The sequence below is a fragment of the Lampetra fluviatilis genome, chromosome 28 (assembly GCF_964198595.1).
Source record: "Lampetra fluviatilis chromosome 28, kcLamFluv1.1, whole genome shotgun sequence".
Taxonomy (NCBI): domain Eukaryota; kingdom Metazoa; phylum Chordata; class Hyperoartia; order Petromyzontiformes; family Petromyzontidae; genus Lampetra; species Lampetra fluviatilis.
The window spans coordinates 6,747,829-6,770,541 of record NC_136302.1 but is presented as its reverse complement, the minus strand read 5'-3'; the positions used below and the strand labels follow the sequence as shown (position 1 = coordinate 6,770,541).

At 43.6% G+C, this 22,713-nt stretch overlaps 3 protein-coding genes across 3 annotated transcripts in view; 2 read left to right on the top strand and 1 right to left on the bottom strand.

The window, feature by feature from the left end:
• The window catches only part of LSG1 (large 60S subunit nuclear export GTPase 1), a 48,198-nt gene extending 46,662 nt beyond the window's left edge, over positions 1-1,536 (bottom strand). The window contains exon 1 of the mRNA XM_078869606.1: positions 1,196-1,536. Coding sequence (XP_078725732.1) covers positions 1,196-1,288 — 93 coding nt within the window. The 5' untranslated portion in view covers positions 1,289-1,536. The remainder of the gene's footprint in view (positions 1-1,195) is intronic.
• Positions 1,537-2,425: 889 nt separating this feature from the next.
• Positions 2,426-6,256, top strand: MRPL20 (mitochondrial ribosomal protein L20). Its single transcript, XM_078869853.1, has 4 exons — positions 2,426-2,715; positions 3,760-3,870; positions 5,058-5,135; positions 5,254-6,256. The coding sequence occupies exons 1-4, from the start codon at positions 2,629-2,631 to the stop codon at positions 5,431-5,433; spliced, it is 456 nt and encodes a 151-aa protein (XP_078725979.1). The 5' UTR covers positions 2,426-2,628; the 3' UTR covers positions 5,434-6,256.
• Positions 6,257-16,211: 9,955 nt separating this feature from the next.
• On the top strand, positions 16,212-20,643 carry LOC144942846 (calcium-activated potassium channel subunit beta-2-like). Its single transcript, XM_078869852.1, has 4 exons — positions 16,212-16,276; positions 17,816-18,016; positions 18,583-18,778; positions 20,155-20,643. Exons 1-4 carry the CDS (start codon positions 16,212-16,214, stop codon positions 20,641-20,643), a joined length of 951 nt encoding a protein of 316 aa, XP_078725978.1.
• The last annotated feature ends 2,070 nt before the right edge of the window (positions 20,644-22,713 follow it).

Sequence of the window (22,713 nt, the reverse complement as noted above, 5' to 3'; positions counted from 1 at the left end):
TACAGTGGACACCTATGGGCTATCTGCCCATGGATCGTGGTGGTGGTGATGATGATGACGCCTTCTCCACATAAATAAGAGTATATATATTTTACACAGCCCATCAGCAACACGGATTTATGATAGGACTGCATAGTGTCAACTGCACTGGTTTCAAGACTCTGGGTCGGTTTCGATGGACAGTGCCACAATCGGCAGTCAGGCTTTGCTTGAATGAGTTCTGGTGAACTGTCAATCTTGCAAAGCATGGACGACATGGGGTCCGAGTTAGACTCAAACTTCTACAGTAAAGTAATGCAGAACTCAAAACAATCATGAGCGTCGTTATGGAGAAATCATTACTCCCAGAGGGTCGTGCGGCCGGTGGGCTGCGTATTTTAAAAAATACTTGTAGTTATGTGGAGACACGAATACGTAAAGTAGACATCGTCAGCTAATGCATTATTAATATTCTCAACAAGCTCGTGATAATTGTGTTATATATTATAGAGACGTGTAAAACAGATTATGCAAAGCCTAGGACCCCCCCAACCCGTGTAGCCTTGCCAGACTGTAGGGGCAAGTGCTGTTAGCGAGCACCTATTAAGGTCGGAACGGTACACGACTGCCTTTGTCTCCCCAGTGGCGATGTTTACACACCGCACCAGGTACTCATTTGAGGCTGAGTCGACCTAGAGGATGCCCATTACCGGTTTAGATCATCATCACTTGGTGTTGATGGCACGACCACCACGTTCAAGCGGCCCTAAACCCGTGGTCTGACACACGCACGGTGATGCACAAGCTAATGGTGTTAGTAGTAGTAGTATAATTATAATTATTGTGCCTTTCGCAACACAACAACACTAGGCAGAGCGTGCGTACGGTGAAGCGAGTAAAAAACTGTGTGCAGGAGTAGAGCCGAGTGGAATTAACGTTCTAGATTTGAAGCTTTCGTGACCGCAAGGATTCATGCTCTTAGGTTTTTTCAGTAAAGTCACGTAGGTAAAAAATAAAAAAATAATAATAATCGAAATAAAATAATAAATCACGTTTCGGAGGCAACACAAGTCTCCGTCATCAGGTGGGACCGTCACAGCTAAATTTACCGTATCAAGTGAGGAAAAATCCCAAAAGACAAGCTCTTAAATACCAGTTTAAGGGTGAGGGAATTAACGTGGCCACCGACAACAGCATCCATTCTCAAAGCACTCACCCACGAGTCGTTCTTGCGCTGCGTTCGGCTGGCATTGTTCCTGTCTTTGATTATAGATCGGCCCAAGTTTGGACCCTGCTTCTTCTTCCCCATAGCTGTGTGTGTGTGTGGGGGGTTGTTGTTGCTGCTGCGTCTGCGACGTTGAGAATGTTGCGTTAGAAACGTTAGAAAGTAAACTCGCGTAGCGCTGTCGCACGGACCATGCGGACGTTGCAGGGTTGAGGCCCACGTGTTTCACCCGGAACGCAACACGGAACGCGCGTTCGGCCAATGTTAACGTTCTAAAATGCGTTTGAGAACTAAACAAGCGGCGACGAAGTTAAATTGTCTAGAGTGTACCCAATAATATCTCTCGGGGTAATCATTGTTTTTAATTGTACAGTAATTTAAAGAAAAAAGGTGCATATAAGGAACGGAACCTTTATTCAGGCCGGAACCTTTGTTGTTTCAGCAACATTCTGGCGCTGGGAGGTGGTGGGACACGTCGGCAGGGGGCGTACACGTGGCGTGCACGTGGAGGTGCAACATTTAACATTTTTCCAGTTTCAGTTTTTCATTTTACTTAATTAGGTGTAGCCCTGTGAGCCATGCGGCCCTTGACTCGGGTGCAACCGCAACAAACAAAAACATGAACAAAGAACATCTTATAATGACGACGCGCAACGGAAACATCCAGGAGAAAACCAGCAAAAATATTCCAGAAAAATGCACCGTTTATCAACGCTGCGTGCAAATACATTTTATACATTTGAAAGAGACTTTATTTAATACTATTGAAAGAGACTTAATTTAACTTGGAGCCCGACATGCTCAATTGTGCATAGATGCCAACTTGATTGGAAAATGTGGAGTGAAAAAACATCAAGCAAATGTAAAAGGACAATCCCTGCAATTGCTTAAGCGCACCCCTGCTAGCGGATGGGCCTCTACTAGAGAGAGCCAGAGAGAGACATCCTCAAGTACCCACACTTTACCCCACCAAAGGCGACATGCCGATCGATTAAACGTTGGTGTGCTTAATTTGTTGGGTGGACAAATTCATTCATGGCGGGAAACTGTTAAGTGATTTTTATTTCATTCATAATTTACATTAGTAAACCATCCTGTCCCAGCATTTAAACCTCGCGGATTGCTTTCAATCGAGATCGATAAAGATTCCAGGACAATGCGGGAGGTTTGACCCCCCACCCCTCTCTTAGCCCCGGAACTTTTATTCGGCCCGGAATCATTTCCCTCGCCGGAAATACTTGCGCTGCCGGGTATTGAAGGAGGAAGTGGGGACCCACATCATGTGTCATTGGCGTGGAGGGCAGAACGCACGTGGAACGCTCAATTGAGGGGTTCTTATTGACATCGCGGTGGGGAGGGCTCTAATTAATTGGCAAAAGGGTTTAATTGGAGAGGGGGGGTGTCCATCAAGAGTCGCCTTCGCAATGGTCTTCCTGTCCTTAAGTCGTTTGGTCAGGGTCAAGAGTGATAACCATTACTGGAGGGCGAAGGAGCTCTTCAAGTATTCGCAGGTGTGGAGAATATCATTGACGGACTCTCTTTCTTACGTCTGTCTCGCCACACAGAGTACTGTAGTAATTAAGCAATCGGCCGCACGGCCTTTTCGGAGTACATCGTATCCGCAGGATTGATTGAACGCGATCAGGCTTGCTTGAAACAATACTGGAGAACTTCCGATCTTACGATATCATTATTATTGACTCAGTACTATGCGGCCTACTGTTGTCAGTGGTGCCTGTGGCTCGGTCACTTCCTGAGATTCCTTATTGGGTTTTTCTATTTGATTCTATGCTTGGCGATTTGCCTATTCGTCGAGAGTGCTTGCATCTGATGTTTAGTCGGCCTATGTGTTAAAACTGCAATGACTGTACTTTTCTTACAGGCTGACACGTATTTACATCGAACAATCGGTTGGGTCAGTGTTGCCCTCATTTGGTTTGGGAAATTCAAATAGAGGGATTACAATCCATCATTGGAAGAAAAAAATATATTCACCCGGGATAATAAACTTTACATCTTATTCACTTAAAATAAATATATTTAGGAAATAAATATATTTAAGAAATAAATATATTTAAGAAATAAATATATTTAGGAAATAAGATGAAGAAATACTGTTTCCATCTGTATGTAGAGTAATGTGTCTGTGACTTCCAATTGGATAGCCAGTGAGTTTGTGCATGTCTTACTGTCCACGTTTCATGGATTCCACGTTGTCGAGTGTGTGTGTGTATAATTGTGGGGAGCGGTAGTGTAGCGGTTAGCGCGCTGCGCTATGAACCCGGCAAAGCGAGTTCGATTCCCGCTCACGGCCAACACCAGTGACGATTATCTGAACGGTCCCGGGCCTCCCCTAGGTCGACTCAGCCTCAAATGAGTACCTGGTGCGGTGTGTAATCATCGCCTCTAGGGAGACAAAGGCGGTCGGGCGTGGTGCTGGCCACCCACCCCCTCGTGTACCGTTTCGGCCTTCATAGGTGCTCGCTAACAGCACTTGCCCCTACAGTCTGTTAAGGCTATACAGGGGATCTTTGTATAATTGTGCATCTTGACAGCATTTCCGAGGACGCAAGAACCGATGCTATGGCCTGGCCGTGCGCGCTGTCCGGCGCTCTTTCGTCTATGCCACCAAGGCCCGCCATCTGCGAAGGCGAAACATGCGCACCGTAAGTCTGTCTGTTTTCTCCCCCTACCTCCGATTAACAGGGTTGGTTGGCTACGTACGGTGCGAAATAAGTTCAACATAGAAGTCACAAACTGGGCTCGCAAAGCCACTGAACAATTAACTGCTACGCATCAAACGGCACGCGACTCTCATAGCCCGCGATCTACCGATTCACTTGTTTTCTAATCGTGCGTGAAGCTCATTGTACGGACAGTAGTTTGTCATGTACTGCCACATTGCGGGTTTGCTTCCGAAGGCCTGAGCACCGCCTTGGAATGTGGAATTTACACAATCGGCTTCGGGTCACGAACAGAATTGAGGACTGCTCCCCATGCTCGTTTCAGCAAGGATATACATTGCTTTGACTTGCATTTCTAATAAACGTTTAAGATGAGAATGCAGTGATTTAGTAAAGGATATATGATATCATCCAATGCCATGTCGATATTTTGCATTTAGACATAGTCTTTAAATATAGTTGCAGTATAATTGGGAAAGTCATAATGTTGAATAATATACGTAGTAGATGTCAACCTTGTTAATAATTTAACAAATCAAATGAGTAATCCGTTAACTTATTTGAATACTTGTATGGGTTTGAAAGCATAAAATAGAAAGATCCCCTATGTAGCCTTAACACACTGTTAGGGCAAATGCTGTTACCCATTATTAAAAATGTAATCTCAAGTCACATGCCTCTTACTCTTTTGCTCCCCTTTACAAGACATTTTAATACTCGCTGGTTCTTTCGGTAAAGTCACGTAGATAGAAAAAATTAAATACAACACGACGTTTCGGTCGCAACACAAGCGTCCGTCTTCAGGTGTGAAAAAATGATATGCTGTTGTGGCTTTATATATGCACGGGAGGGGAGAGGGAAGGAGTTTGCCTGTAGGAGTTCACAGGAGAGAGGGGCGTGGGTTTGTGGCGTGCAGGGACGGGAGGGGGCTAGCACGGGGGGAACATTTTTTTAATGTTTATCACGGGCTTATCTATACCAGGATCTGGGATATGTGGTTATATTGTAAATTTAACTTCGTATATATCTGTACCTCTAATGGGATGTGGATCTACATAAGCCTATGTAACTACAAAAATATTGCTTCAATATGAATGTCTCAACCGTAGAATAAAAGGCTGGTGTGTCCCATATTGTTGCCGTGAGTAATATGTTGTCGTTTTTCTCAGTTGTGGATCACACGAGCCACTGCTGGCATCTTGGAGCACGGGCTGAAATACAGCCATTTTAAAACCAACCTTCTGAAGGTGAGCAGTAGATGAGTGAGTAACATCATAGCACAGCACAGGGACCCCTCGATTAACGACGTGCTCCGCTCGGTCATGAATCTGGCACGGGACTAACGCATTCATGTTCCGTGGGCAGACACAGGTGATGCTGAACCGCAAGATGCTCGCTGACCTGGCGATCACAGAGCCCCGTACGTTCAAGTCGTTGGCGGCTCTGTCGAAGCGTCGCGGGGAGGAAGGCTTCCTGGCGGCGCTGGATGACGGGAAGGAACCCACGGGGATTTTTTCACGAGTCGTGCATTGCGATCGCACATAGGCACCAATAGCGGCCTGGCACGGGCCCTCTACCTCCCACATCACAGGCACGCACACATGCAGACATGCACAGACTCGTTTCCACACAAATGCATACGAATGCGCCAAGACAAAGGAGACCCTGTGTAACCTACACGTACTGTTTGGGGAAAGTGCTGTTAGCAAGCTTGTACTAGGTCAATCTCGGCCTTAAATGAGTACCTGTTGTGGTGTGTGAGCATCAACGCTGGGGACATAAACGCAGCAAGGGGTGGTGCTGGCCACACTACCTCGTGTTCCTCGCCGGGCTTAATAGGTGTGTGCTTACAGCACCTAAGCGAACAGTATATGGAGGCTATAAAGGGATATTTGTTTATAACAGCATATCGATACAAATGCGCATATGGACACCTATACATAAACCTATATACACACACACACACACGCAACTTGTGATACCCCCATGTACAGAGAGAATTGTGATTTTTTTTTTCGTATGATAGCAAAACAGAAGAACCAAACATTGTGTTGTGTGAATCTGGTTGGTTACATGCAGTGTAATGTTCGTATTTACATTATTTTAAAAAACGGCGTGCTTATATTCTGCACTATGTACCACGCAATGAATTGACATTGTGGCTATAAATAGACTCCTATGAAATTTTGACTTAAAACTTTCGTGACTGTAGGAATTCATATTCTTTGGTTCTTTCGGTAAAGTTACATAGATAGAAAATAATAAAATCGATTCAGAAAGAAATAGGTTTTTATTACTTTTTTATTTTCTATCTACGTAACGTTACCGAAAGAACCAAAGAATATAGACTCTGTTGTATGTTTCCTAACGTCAATAAATGTGTATTGCTTCAACAATGCTGTGCATTTTCTTACGTGCATTGCACATCCTGTTATGTACACATTGTTTAAAGAAAAGGCTCTAAAGAATTGTCATTTTCAGAAATATCCGATTGCACTATGTAACACAATTTTTATTCCTGGGTAGTAAGTGTTATTTCGTAATTGTTTATGCCTAAAAAGTATAGAAAATGGATATTCCTCTTTATGCCATCTCAGAAAAATGCAGATATGTATCCACTTTGGCAGCTGGAACTAGACTGAACTGGTGGGCTTAAGGCCCCTGTATTTATACGACTATTTATATTACTAGAATGTTCTGCAAGTTACTCCCAAGTTTACTCAGCACTGAATCTATCTGGAATGTTCTGGAAAATATGTAAATTTCAAAATATCACTGTCCTGGTCACAAATAGCCATGTTCTGTACTTTTGAGGCATAAGCAATTAGGAAATAACACTTCCTACCCAGGAACAAAAAAAAATTGTTACAGTGTTGTCAGTGGGGCACATTTCGTTCACACTTGGTCAGAAACGCCACTGAATGCCACTGGACATGTTTTTCTTAACGTGCTTTATTCGTTTTCATTGACAGAGGGAGCTCTCCAGCTGAGATAGAGGCGGGAAATGTTGAATACTGTACCAGGTAAAGTGGTGGAATAGCTATTGAGTACGCAGGCAGTTCAATTGCAATGGAGCCCAGACCCTGGGCCAGAGGTCGCAAACGGGTTTTGATTCCTTACCCGTACCTGGCCGAACCAGGGTAGCAAACGGGTACTCGTACCCGGCCGGGTACGGGTAGCCGGGTATAGGGTAGGGTACGGGTATCGGGTGCCCGATTGCGACCTCTGCCCTGGGCTACAAAGAGTGAAGGGGGGGGGGCATTTCATTCCTTGCACCAGTGCCTGGTGTGAGAAAGGATGAGCTTACGCAAAGAAGCTGAATCCAAGTGCTGAATCTCATCCTGCACACGTGCTCTCTGGAATCGCTGCACCAGGACATCAGGAGAGCAGTCGCCAACAAGATGGAATAATCACAAGGAGTTGAGGACACGACACGTGCTACTTGGCTACACCACGGGGATACACGGAGATAGAGAAGTAGAGATGCAATAGGTTAAGTACACGAGACATCTCTTACATGACCACACAGGTGTAACCACGCCACTAGGGGGCGGGTAAAATATCAAGTGAAAAATATATATTGTTTAATTCTTTGGTTCTTTCGGTAAAGTCACGTATACCGAAAGAACCAAAGAATAATTCCTGCAGTCACGAAAGCTCCAAAATTAAGATATATTGTTTAAGCACAGCAAATTTATACATAGGATTTTATATGGTTGAAGAATATCTAGTTTATGAGGTCAGGACAAACAGTGGCGAGATGTTATACAGGAGGTCGTGGATTTATTCCCGACGCTGACACTTCTAAATTGGAGTTTGCATGTCTCCCCGTGGTCGTGTGGATTTTAACCCAGCTCCTCCGGTTTTTTCCTCCACATTTAGAAACCTGCGTTGAGAATATTTGGTTGCTATAAATGTCGACAATATAAGCCACTTCGTTGAGCTATCATTCGTGGTCAGGTAGCTCCTTACCTGCTAAAATAAAAAAATTAGTTACGTTTATAGGTTTTTGTCGTCCAAAATAATTTTCCACGAAAAGAAGTGTGGGGCAACGCTTATCCCCCTATTTATACATTCCTATTATAAGGGTGAGTTTACCCATTGGACAAACACTGTTATAAGCTCTCAGGGGCAAAACAATGTACACAAATGCATAGGCAGTAAAATATTATAGTTCACGTACAGATTTCTTGCTCTTGCCAATAGCAGTCCACCCAATGCGACATTTGGTGTCAGTATAATACTGTGCAGGGTTTGTGCAGTTCTCGGTGACCACAGAATATGAAACGTTTTAAAGGTCGAGTGCAGAATATCAAGGAGTTTGATAAGTATTCAAACACAGATTGAGCGAGCTTCGAAAATACCCAACTGCCTCTGGGTAAAAAATGTTAGTGTGTAGCATACTGCTTGTACGAACTATGAGTGGGTTTCTCCAATCACTCAGTTTTTCTCCCACGTGAAGCCAGACACTCATTCATGGGATTCCTCAAATATCCCAATGCAAGATCATTTTGAAAAATAAGTCTTGAGATTGTTAAGTGAGGATTTTGTTCGGTAAAAGGGGGAATTATTCGTAAAAAAATAAAGTGTGAATTCTGTAATAACTGAGTCTATTAAGTGATGTATCTATTCTTTGTGGCTTCACCAATCAGGAAAGTAGCTGTTTTCTTTCTGATGACCAGATGCGGCCTAAGACTGCGAATGAATTTAAAAGTGTCAAATTACACATTTGACGCCCAGAGTAATTGATTACATTTTGACTTAAAACTTTCGTGACTGCAGGAATTAATGTTCTTTGATTCTTTCGGTAAAGTCACGTGGATAGAAAAAAATAATGATAAAAATAAAGTGAATCAAAATAATAAACATGAAATAAAAAAAAACTAATGTAGACTGTAGCCTGGTTCTTAATCGGAGTGAGTGGACTGGCAGTCTATAATTTAGACTGTAGCCTGGTTATTGACCTCGGTGAGCGTACTGGCAGTCTATAATGTAGACTTTAGCCTATTTAATTTTATTCAGGTTAAGAACCAGGCTACAATCTACATTATAGTGTGCCAGTATGCTCACTCAGTTTAATAACCATTCCTACAGTCTACATCATAGACTACCAATATTCTCACCAGCTTACATTATAGACTGCCAGTGCACTCACCGAAGTTCAGAACCAGGTTACAGTCTACATTCTAGACTGCCAGTGCACTCACCGAGGTTAAGAACCACGCTACAGTCTACATTTTAGACTGTCAGTATACTCACCCAGCTTAATAACCATTGCTACAGTCTACATTATAGACTGCCAGTACACTCACCAAACTTAATAACCAGGCTATAGTCGACATTATAGACTGCCAGTAAACTCACTCCGATTTATAAGCAGGCTACAGTCTACATTAGTAGTGTTTATTTTATTATTTTTTTATTCACTTTATTTTTTAACGTGAGTTTACCGAAAGAATCAAAGGATAATTGATTACCGTATAAAATTATACTTATTTTTAGCGAACCAATCAAGATTAATTTACAACTTTCAAAAAATTGTAAGTAAGTGTTAAACCTATTTAATTAAATTAAAAATTATAAGTAATGCACCAACGCAAAGTCATACATCAACATTCTTTAACTGGGTGCAATAATTCCTGATAGACTAAATTGAATTTTTTTCATATATATAATGACAAGGCCATTTTATTCGATGAAATTTAGTATAATGAATCATTTTTTGGTCCAACTTAATTAAAAATTGTAAGCCTATTGAAGCCAATGATTTTCCAGTGCATGTTGCAGAAGCAATAATCTTACCTGGAGCAACGATGTTACCATACAATAAATCTACAGCCCTGTGTCAATCGACTGCTGGATGAAGGCCTCCCCACATTACGTCGATCATGAGGGTTGAGTGACCATACTTCACCATGTGAGTTAGCGAACGGTAGGAGACGGGGTGCCCAAAGATGTTTATTATTACACGCTTTTTATTAACTCACTCTGTTGTTGTTGTATCCTCAAATCTTGCAACTCAATTTAACCCACTTCCCAATGTGGTATCGACTGCAAACTTGGTATACTTAAGTCATTCTGATGACAATACCATATTCTATCATAAAAATAAGAAAATAAAAAAAATTAAACGTAATTTTGTATATGTTATGTTTCGGCTTGGGTCTAATTGCCCACGTTATGGCAAGCTTCGGGGCCACTTCCTAGAGTCGTGGAGTTCTGCCATTACGAGTACATTTCATGAAAGCGTGTTTTTAAAATAAGTTTAAAAAATATTACTGATTTATAATTATATTATTTATGACTGGAAATTGAACTCTGGTCGAAGGGTTCATTATGCGGTGCATAGCCATTGCAACACTATTCCATCCACCACTGCACTGTGAACCCGTGGTGGGGGGTTGGGAGAGGGCGGTATCATTAGACCCGCTCAGATGTCACTTGCCACTGATGGCAGTCATGCCTGGGGAAACAACTCAGTTCAGGTTTTATGCACTTTTAAATCGAGATTCAAACTCATTTCTTTAGAACTACATTGGTTTGTGCTTAGTTTGGTATCCTTCCACCGCACCTCCGATTAGCACCGATGGCTACATACGGTGGGAAAGAAGTTATACATAGCATGTTCATAGCACAGTGCACGAAACGCTACACCACCAATGTCTGTTTGTTCTTTACCATGCCAGCTTTTAACAAAAAAACTACCATATTATATGTCAGGGAATAGAACGCTTCCCAAATGACTTCCATCGAGGAGATGGAGCAATGAAATCAGTTTGTTCGCAGGTGCTGGATGGAACGCTGCGTCGCAAGATTGTGCAGGTGGCAGCGAATGGGAGAGGCTTTCGTTCAGCCGTGGATTGATCATTGCTGATAATCAAATTGTATATGTTTAATTGACACACGTTTTCAGCTGTACGTAAATGATACTCAATGCGTAGAGTTTTAATTAAATGTATTAGCATCAATCATTGTAATGCTACTTTTATGAAAGCCAGAATTGTGATGTTGCAGCTGAGTACATTCACAATGGCATTTCATGACGTTCTCTCACTGACTTCATCTGAACTCATAATTGCGAACTGAAGTGAGACTGCATGCACGCCAGGCTGGTCGCGAGTCTGAACCCAAACGGCCGCATCAGAAATTGAACAATAATTACTATAATTCGCAGCGTGTGGCTTAAAACGCTCCTTCGGAAATTATCCATTACTGTGCCATATTTTGACAACTTACGGATGAAAGTTATCATTATTTGGGAGAATAAAAAAAATACTATGTGTGCATAGCTTGTATATAAAATAATTTAAATGCCGGTTATTTAACCATGAATGCTTTGATGAGTCTCAACAATATGCCAATGCCATTTATGTGTTTGACTTCATGTGAGAGAGAACTATCTGGGGATACGACCGGTGTCCAGGAGGTCGGGGCTTCGATCCCGACCCCGACGCCTGCTGTATATTTGGATTCTAGATTTGAAGCTTTCGTGACTGCAAGGATTCATACTCTTAGGTTTTTTCGGTAAAGTCACGTAGGTAAAAAATAATAATAGAAATACAATAATTATTATTTTATAAAATTATTATATCTATTATTTTATTATTTACTTAATTTTACCTACGTGACTTTACCGAAAAAACCTAAGAGTATGTATATTTGGAGTTTGCGGTGTCTCTCTCCCCGTGGTCGCGTCGATTTTTTAAATCCGGGTTCTTCGGTTCTTTCCTCCACATTTAGAAACACGCGTTTAGATTTTTATTTTAGGGGCCGTCCATAAATGACGTCACGCGATTTTGGACGATTTTTAACCCCCCCCCCTTCGTCACACGGCGTCACAAAAAGTCAGACCCCTCCTCAAATATGACGTCACAAAGCTCTGCCCTTCCCCCAAAAAAAACATGCTTCAAATCGCTTTAAACTATTGTCATTGTAGTGCGTATTTAATGTGGCGCTGCACTCTGATGTTGTAGGATAAAAAAAAATATATTAAAAAGTATATTTAATTAAGTAGAACGTGTTGTCTACGTTTATTTAAAGTTGCGCATTTTGATGTGACGTCACATTTCTCAACCCCCCCCCCCTCGTCACACATCGTCTCAAATGTCTGACTCCCCACCCCCGCCTTAGGTGCGTGATGTAATTTATGGACGGCCCCTTATTTCGCTGCTATGTATTTCCACGTGATGACAAGCCACTTCGTTGAGCTATCATTTGTGGCCAGGTCGCTTTAATTGGATATTTGTTTAAGTAATGTGTTTACCTTTCCTATACGTTGCACTCCTATCGTGTTTTGGCACTGTTTCTTGTTGTAACGTTCTGACCCGCCCCGACAGGACATCTGTGACAAAGAGCTTCATAGCTCATCGGATCCCTCCACTATAACAAACACATTCCTGCGGAGAGAGCTGGTAGGAACGTTGGGTTTCTCGGTCAATGGCCAGGGTCAACGGCGGCGTGGTGTATTCCGAAAATATGCCCGACTGTGAGGGCGGGCACAAGCCGGCGTGAGTAGGTTAAACGTTGAGTTTTATAAGGGCACCACGGGGTGACCAGCCCCTCCCCACCCAGCCCTCCCCACCCTCCCCTCCCCACGCAGCCCCTCCCTGCACGACTGACACAATAATCCCCTGTGGGCTGGTGTAACCAGGAAGTTCCTACCAGTATAAATCTTCTCATTCTGGTAGCACTCACTACTGCCATCTCTCATCCTCACCCCTACAACACCTGGCAAGGCCTGGTGGTGACAAACCCACCTACTACCCAGGTTCAACTGAACTTAGCTTCCCACATCTGATAGCTGTGGTGATCTGGTGGTGGCTATGCACATATTTTACTTGAATTGCTTAGCGCTGTAACGTGAACTGCTTCCTTTGTGAATCATCACGTCGTGATAATGTTTCCTTTGTGAATATATCCCTTGGAGCTGCAATATATATCATCGTAATGAAGTTAGATTGTCGTTATAAGGCAATTGCTCTTACTATAAATGGCACGTATGCTTTGTACCACAATAACTTACAAGCCACCATAGTGCACGTGATTCTTTCCATCTTTAATATTTAAATAGAATATTTATTTTCATACTATCTTAGGCGGTTATATATATTCGTGTTTAACACGTGACTCGCCTGAAACTATCACACTGAAAGTAAGATATGACGAAATTTTGCCTCAATATGCTGTGACATTACCCCTTAAACCAAATTTATATATAACGTATGCCTCTTGCCAGGAATAATTAACGCATGCTCTGGAAATAAATGTAATTACTGTATGTCATGAATCTAAAATAATTTGCATTCACTGGGAATTGGTAAAGTGCTACATTCGCAATTCATCACGCACATACAGTAATTATGTAACACTGTCCTCCATGCGACACAACCTTTAAATGCCCTCTACACACTTTAGCATTCCCCCTAACTCAACCATTATCAAATATTAAAACCATGTTAAATCACATAATGCTGCTCTTTCCTCAAAGATATTTTAATATATATATCTTCTGAGGCTTTTGGAGCTATACAATTATCGTCATGTATGGTGATTGTACGTTTGTGGCAATCATTACAGATTTACACATGAGGTTGTCCCTGGAAAAAACAGTTATACTATCTATGTTTTTAAGGAAGAGGCATATATGCATACAATATAGTCACGAGTGATTTTCAAATTTAAGACTTTGGTTTTGACACAATTGCACGATGGCCTACTCTTGCGAATGAAATCATTGTAAATATCGGAGGTACGGTTTAAGTGAAAACGTTATCGCGTTAAAATAAATATAAAAAAAGTTTCAGCTTGCGTTTAACTTTTCTTACCTAATTACATTAGCCGTTTGGCATACACCATTCACTTAGATGATGCACAGAGGCACATGAAAGCCGAGTTTCAATTTTTTGTTAATGTATTTCAAGTTGCATTCTCCTTTCTTTAATGTCATATCAGCAGCTCTGCAATGCAGCCAAAAGAATATAAGTAGGGCATCCGTTTAATCTGTTAATGTTAGGGGGCGTGAGTGTATAAGCACCATGTCAGTCTGAATTGACGCTTATTCCTCTAAGCATATGGTCGTGAAGGAATTCAAAGAAAACCCGAATATGTAATTGTGAAGAAGGAATTGAAATAAAATGAAATGGAAAATTGTCAAATTATTTCCTCAAAATAAAAATTTTTTGTCAGAAGATCCTGAATTCATACTTCATTATTTGATCACGATAGATTTAAAATTCAATATTTCATACAATAAACGATTATTTATATTGTTCTCGTATAAAGATCTATATGGTGTAAATTCAATAATTTACACATGCACTACCGTATTATTTTTGTGAAAATTTAGTTTTGTAACTCATTTGAACTCCAATTCAACCAATTTTTTTAAATGAATTTCACTGTAACCGTGACATTCACCACTGCGCCCAGCGAGATACAGAGACAAGAGAGCGTGATTCAGAGATATAATGCAAGCTCGAGATCTCAAGTTGCCTGTTAGGAAAAGCAAAGTTGGTTCTGGCAGGACACATTGTTAGAAGGGTTGGTGGCTGATATATGAAACTGGTGAATGGCAGCCAAAGGGAGAGAACAAATATAAAAGTAGATGTCCACCACATAGATGGAGCGATAGGATGATCAGTTCATTCTGGAATGAAATGGATTGTGGCATCATTTGACCATGAGGAATGACATCGGCTTTGGGCTTTGAGAAGCGTTCTTGCAGAAGTGGATAAATACCGAATGTTCATGTTAATGATGATGACATTGTACAGATAACTACACATTCAATTGCAATGGTTAGATTAAAATATGTATATCCCTGTAAATATACATCACGTATGGTGAACTTTTTTCGCAGTGTATGTAGCCAAGTGTGCTAAATTATTTCAATTCTTTTCAAAGCGACGTGAAACTATTTTAGAATCAAAATGGCCATGCTGTTTAAAATTGACCGTTTAATAATAACTCCGAGGCAAACTGCCAAGAGGTTTCCCCCCACCATCAAATGACGCTGATTAATTGACTCTGAGTTAGCTCAGTTATTATTTATGCGTACTCCAATTTATCACATACATCCGTAAACCTGTTTGGTGAGAAGCCAGTTTTGTGGGCCACCTTTTTGGGCCATAGGTCGCGTATGTCATGGAGATTGTCACCGTTCTTGCAGATGTTTGCGAGTATAGTCCTCTGCAAAAAGCCAATTCAATCGCTGTATTCTGGGTGGTTTTTTGGGGGGGAGGTCCTACTGGACTACGTAAGTAGTGGGCATTTATACAGCTTCTGATAGTCCACCAATGGTACGTTACCCCGTCAAATTAACGATCGTTGATATGGCATGCGTAGGGTTGCCACCTGTACTGGTTTTCCCCGGATCGTCCTCTTGTTGAGGCAGTTATCCCGGGAAATCTGTAAGTCTTTCCAGGAAATTAAAGGTCCCTGTTTTTGTCAGTTGTGAAATGATAATACGAAGACACCACTCAAGTAAATGCATTGTTTACACTGTGGTAACCACAGCCATGAGTCACCTTGGAAATTACATATTCCTATGTTGTCATTTATGGATTGTCTCGTTTCGATTCTTGATTTTTTTTTTATAATTGTGTTGATTGTAGCGGCCTCTGGTGGCTGGGTGGGGCATGTTATTCCATGAAGACGTTCAAGATTTTAAACGTCGAAAAACATAGATTCCTGGTCGTAATGCGATGCATGTGTCGTTTAGAAAACAAAAACATCGATATTAACTTATGCAGAATTACACCTATACATTTTGCAAACGTTGTATTTTAAATCATGGGCCAATGGTAACAAAAATAATGAGGGTGTGGCAGCCAAGGGTTAGACACACCTGACAGAGCATCCCTCAAAGAGATGGAGCGATGAAATCAGCTCGCAGATTCGTCAGAGATGCCGACGGTTTGGATAGGTATTCATGCAGCAGAAGATAGATCATGACGATTCTGATTAAAACATAGAGAGATGCATGTTTGGAAGTGGAGATGCATACTTGGAAAGAGGCAGAATGAGAAACGCATGAATCCGGCAACAGAAATTAGAAACACTTTTGATCATAATCCAGCAGTGGATTTATCACAGCTGCCACTGACGATGACGATGTTAAGAGTTTGAAAAACGCAACAACATTCCGTGTGTGCGTGTGTGTGTAAATGAGTGTACACGCGATACGGGAAACTGTCCGCATCGAGTTAATATTTTAGCACTCGTGGAGTTTGATATCAAATATCAGAAATGTAGTGTTTTCGGACTGCTTGCTGTCTAGATGTGGATGCAAAGGGCTGTGGTCAAATCCTCTGTGGCTCTTCTACATGGACACAGCTATGGAGCCACCGGTGGAACTCCAGAGCATCGATGCTAATCGCTTGGGAATTGGGTGAGACATTTTTCTTCAAACTGTTCAAACGAAAGATGCAGACATGTAACCTCCTCGGTTAACGAGCTTTGTCTTTTGGCAAATGCATCGTCCCTACACTGACGGATGCATTGATGAAACCCACCGATAGCGGCGGGTGCACCGTGTTGAATGTAAATGTTCGTGAACGTTGCGAGTTTGTACGTTATTAGACGATGCGTTTTGAAAGCGTCACAACAGAAGCGGCGGCACGAGACTGTTGAACACGCCTGTCAACTTGGTTTCATTGCAGCGTGAAGGCGCGAGGCAGGTTTTTAGCCGTGAGTAATGGCTCTGCTGACGTGCCCTGTTCGTACGTTGTGGAATCTAAGACCGTCGATGTTTTTTGCGCCCTTCCAACAGCCACTCTGCTCGTAAGGCGTATACATTAAACAAATGTGTTCAACGAATGTGAATTCGATGGTGTCGGTGCAGTGAGTTACAAATAATTGAATGATGCTTTTATAAAAAAAAGGCTTCTGTACTTGAAAGTATTCAACTATCATATTATTTTTATTGTAACAGGTGAGGCCCACGGAGTCGTGCAGCTCTTTCTCAGAAGCAACCTGGCCACGAATGATCGTTCAACGAAGTGGCTTGTCAAGTGTAAATTCATAGCAACCACAAATACTATAGGCGCATGTTGATTTTAAATGTGGAAGGGAAACCCCGCAGGATCCGGAGAACAATCCACGCGAGAAGCGGGAAGAGAGACATTCAAATTCCAAATTTCAACAAATTACGTCTGCGGTTATCTCCATTGACAATGCAAGAAACGTGTACACTACTCGGTGAACCTGCAGAAAAAAACCTGGCCATGCAATGATCGAAATACTCAATGTGTGGCCAATAGATATAACTCAACGGCGCCTGCATATCGGCCTAAGTTTTCTGTAGTGTGGGGAGCGGTGACGTGGCGGTTTATGCCACTAATGACCACCACCAGTGACGATTCTATCTGAACCGGTTCTGGACCTTCCCTGTGTCAACTCCAGCCTCAAATGAGCACGTGGTGTGGTGTGTAAACATTGCCACTGGGGAGACAAAGGCGGCCTGGCGTGGTGTTGGCCACACTCCCCCTCGTGCCGGCCTTCATAGGTGTTCGCTCACGGAACTTGCCCCAACAGTCTGTTAAGGCTCTATGGAGGAACGTTGTCCATCACACACACCACACCTTCACAACCAGCATTTTCCTACAACCACAACACTCCAGGTAGGATCACCCCTCCTCTGTGTCTCTTCCACTTATAACACTCACCCCCTGCGTGGGACACTAACTCACTCGCTGGTGCTTTTCCATTACACTTCACCATTATGACTCGTGTACGCATGTATGTTGAACTTCTTTCGCACCGTACGTAGCCATCCGTGCTAAAATGAAGGCAAATTATGAAATGCATAATTATCTTTTTAAAAACACTGGACCACAACTTGCACAACAACAACAACAAGCGCCACGAGCACACAAAACCACGGCTGCCCTTGTTTCTCCCCGTTGCGTGCCGCGCAACGGACACGCAGAATCCTCATCCGCGAGGACCTCGGCGATGCTGGCGGGCAGCAGGAGGAGGAGGCTCCGGCCAGAATGGGCCGCCAGCCCAAGAACGTGAAGCTGTCGGCGGCGGAGGCACGAGTCGTGCTCCTGGCGCTGGCGATGGTCGGCCTGGGAATCGCCGTGTTCTTCATCCTCTCCATAACCGTCGTGCAGCCCTTGCTCAACGGGTGCGGTGTGCGCCCAAAGGCCCCCACCACCCCCACCACCACCACCGTGTGTGTGTGCTGTGGCGTGTGGTGTTTTTTTGTCAACATTAGACACAAACGTCGTTCACGTCACCCACCCAGCCATGCACCACCACCACCATCATCATCATCATCTTGACCCATGGTCAATCCACTGCCGGATGAATGTCTTACCAAGCCGCCTACGTTCACGTCACCCACCCAGCCATGCACCACCACCATCACCATCATCATCATCTTGACCCATGGTCAATCCACTGCAGGATGAATGTCTTACCTAGCCGCCTAAAAGTGCACCGAGCTTGGCACAAGCGGTACATTTATATCACAGATAATTAGCAGTGCGTGCCAGATGTTGTTGTCTGTGTCTGCACTTCCTTCATCAGAAAAACAATCTAATCTCTGTTCTTCAAAGGGTAATTTGCCCACAACGTTAGCCTGCTGGGAACACATCTTTGCTCACAAATCAGTGTCAACAAAGACAACGGTTCATAATACAGGTTTTTTTGGGGGGAGTTAGATTGCGCCTTCCTTTTTCTCTTCCGCAGCCGGGGCAGCACGGAGGCGAACTGCACGGTGATCTCGGCCGAGATCCCCAAGTGGATTGACTGCGCCTTCGAGTGCGGCCCCTACTGCAAGGGCGTCTCCAGCTACCCGTGCCTGCAGGTCTACGTCAACGTGACGCCGTGGGGACGCAAAGTCCTGCTGCATCGCGACGAGCAGTCCATATCCTCCAGCTCGCAGGTGCGCGCGCCAGCCTCGCTCGAGAGACGGGGCGGGTAGCGGGTGGAGGGGGGGTGTGCTTGATCGGTGTTTTGGTCGAGAACGAGACTCAAAGGGGTCAGGGTTTCTTGGCGGGGTCGTTGACGCCCAGTGGCAAAGGGCCATCGGTAGAATGTCTGCGCTTAAGTCAAAGCCGTCGAGCGTGACACCCTAAAGTGCTGGGGTTAATACCAAGGTTAAGCTTCGTCGATGGGTGAATAGTCTTCTCTTTGGGACAAGAAGGACAAAGCGGCGTTGCGTTGCAAGGATCGATGGCCTAAATCCTCACTTCACTCGGAATCAAAGAGCCATTGGTAGAATGCTTGTGCTTAAGTCAGGACCTCCAAAGTGGCAGGCCAAAGTGTTCAAGTTAAGACCGAGGGTGACCTCACTGGTGGCACAATGATCTACTCTTCAACAATACGGACACAGGCGTTGCACTGCAAGGATTCAACGGTTTAAGTCGTAACTCCACACAGTCTCCACACATTCCTAGAAGTATCAGAATCATCTTTATTGACACTGATTTGTGACCAAAAATATGTTCGCAGAAAGCTAACATTGTGGACAATTGCCCTTTTTAGAACAGAGACAAAGAAAACATAGTTCTAAGCTATGCACACACAGACAACAACATCTGTCATGCACTGCTAAGTGGCAGTGATATCACCATACCACTTGTGCCAAATTAGGCGCACTTTTAGTATTAAAAATAATGCCCTTTATATAACTAAGAAAACCTAAATGTGTCTCAAGACTCTTTTTCAGGAGGGTCCTGCATCGGAATATTTGGAACATTTTATTTATGCATCTTTAGCATGTGGTAGGAAACCGTATTACCCAGAAAAACTCACTCAACGGAAAATATAACACTCACATCCCCATGCAGAGATATTGGAGAATCCACACAGCTAGGGTCAAGAATCCAATACTTATGACAATTCTTGGTGGTGCGTGGATGTGTGGGGAGTGGTGGAATCTTTCTATCCCTACTCTGTATCCAGCCTGTGTGGCAGGGTGGCACAGGGGTAACGCGTGTGCCTCGTGCTTTTCTGCATGAATTGTTTTGGATGTTCTCTTCCTATTCTGCACGGGTTTCCTCCTGGGTCTACAGTTTCCTCCGATAGTTAAAAAAAACAAACAATGTAACTAGTATTTGCCAAAGCATCCGAATGCTCACAAATTACAATACCTGCAAATTACTCAATTGAGATTACACAACGCAACATCGCCCCCTACTGCAAAGCCTTTGTTAGGCCCCTCCTGAAGTGACGTTTTTAGATCGAGAGAGGTTTTCCCGGGCAAAGAAGCACAGTGACAGTGACGAAAACGGAGCGCCGATGATCGTTTCCCCACAGTGCTACCAGTTGACCAAGTGCTACCGGGACCACGCGGATGCCACCGCGGTGATTGAGCCGCTGAAGTCGTCCTTCAGGGCCCTCAACCGCACGCCCTTCCGATGCTTCTACAACGCCCGCGTGCACCACGACGACGCCCTGTTTAGCCGATCGGCCAGCGACTCCGAATCTCTGCTGCAGTGGCTTCTGTGGCCCCTCTTGGCCGTGGCCATCGGTGCCGCACTCTTGTTCCTCCTGGCCTTGAGTCACACGCTGGCGGGCGTGTGCGAGAACAAACAAACGATTCAGCACCGCCGCAAGGCACACTCCGACACCGCGCGTCCGGTCGCTCGGCGTCCCTGGAGGAGCGACGTGGCCGGAGGCGGCGGGGGTGGTGGCAGCGGCAGGTCCAAAAGCCGGGCCTCTTTGCGCTCGGCTGGCATAGCCATTGTGTCTTTCCGCGCTGTGGGAAACAGCCTCAAGGGAGAAAAGCACGTGCATTTGCCGTGATGCGCCGTTTGTGTTTTCCAGAGATTCGGTTCGAAATCATGTTCGGAGGAAATGTCCATTTTCAGGCATGAATTTCACTTGTGGGCAGAGTTGAATGTTTTTTTTTCCTTCGGTCGTATCTATGCATTTTATGCTTTGTAATTCCCAATGTTATTCCACTTGTGCTATCGGTGTCGCAATGTCATAGAAAGATTACATTTCCACTTTGAACTGTCATCGCGTTGCATCGCATTATCTCAGAGAGCACTCAAGGTGTCGTCATCTCAACGAGCACTCAGGGAGTTGTCAATAGTGATTCTACTGCATTGGAAAATAACGACAGCTCTTCTTTGTGATCATCGCCACGCCACCACCTCTTGGCCACCTCGCAGCCCACTCCAACAACACCTGGCACTCACCGGCAGTCTCCCATCAGAGCACTATCCAGGCTTTATCCGGCTTAACTTCAGAGACTGCTTTGGTCTTGGGCAACTAAATCAAATAAGCAAGTGTAGATACGAAGTAAAAGGTGCATGCGTACGCGTGCCAGTGCTGGCAGAAGAGCCTCCACCAGAGGCAGCTCTAGAGAACGCCTTGAAAGGGCATTTTAGCCTCCTCTTCCACAGTGGCCACATGATTGGAGATCGGTAAGAGGACCACAACTTTACGCCACCACACGCGACCTGCCGATAAATCAACTGTGGTGTCCCCATAAGTATTGCAAGTGGGGTTAGCGGTGGCGGTGATGGATTTAAGAAACTTGCCAATTGTTAAAACTGCATTGAACCGGCGTCCTCTGGGTTGCAATTGCGGTGTGCTAACCATTACACCACAGGCAGCATAATTAGTGTCTCGTGTGTATAATAAGCGAGTGTTTAATGAGCGAAAACTAAAATGAAATATGCGTGATAATAGCTCTTAGGCGTGTTCAACAGAAAACCACTGGTGTAAAATAGACCATAATATTGTAATGCCTTTGCTGAATATTGTGAAGATCGCATGGAAAGTTGTTCTTGTATTCCCACACGAATGCGCCCTGCGCAGGATTCTAGTCTCCGAGTCAAGAAGGAAATAAATGCTCTGACATGCCTCGGCACACACGGGATGGATTCCTGCCTCAATCCCTGATCACAGTCTCAACGCAACGTGTGCAAGAAGCAGCTAGCCTTGTGCATTGTGCAAAAAAACCATCAACAGTTCCCGAAGAAATGCATCGTGGCCCTCTTAATGCACAAGGCTGAGTGCGTTTTGTACACGTTTCTCTGTGTTGTGTGAAACTCGAGTTTTTTCAGCCTGCGCTGACTTCTTTGTTAAGATGGGTTGTCTCGCCATATACAGATTTTATTTTATTCACAATCATTGGTTGGGAAGTCTGCTAGCGACAGACACTACGTCTGCTTCCCATATATATCTGTCCCTGCATATAAAAAAATAAAAGCATGGCTTTAGACATCACATCGGCCACACAGTCTTCTGGAAATGATGTTTTCAGCATTAGTTTAATTCAAGCAAGTTACAGTATTCTTACATAACAAAAACATTTCGTATGGAAAGGAGGCGTATTTTCTCCTTATTGGTGATTGCATTCCCATATTCGCAACAACAACGCAGATTATGTCTAGATTTGAAGCTTTCGTGACCGCAAGAATTCATACTATTAGGTCTTTTCGGTAAAGTCACGTACGTAAATAATAAAAATAATATAAGAAATAATAGAAATAAAATAATAAATCACGACGTTTCGGAGGCAACACAAGCTTCCGTCTTCAGGTGGAACAGTCACAGCACAATTACTTGATACAGCAAATGTGCTGTGACTGTTCCACCTGAAGATGGAAGCTTGTGTTGCTTCTGAAAAGTCGTGATTAATTATTATATTTCTATTATTTCTTATATTATTTTTATTATTTATTTTTATTATTTATTTTTTACCTACGTGACTTTACCGAAAAGCCCTAAGAGTAACGCAGATTATTATTTTGTGCAAGCAAAATTATTAATTCCGGATGATTGTGGCCCCCAATGCAGCCAGGTGGTGCAGTCTTGCCACGGTGTGCACAGCGGCTCGTCGTCATGCTCATTTTGGCTCTC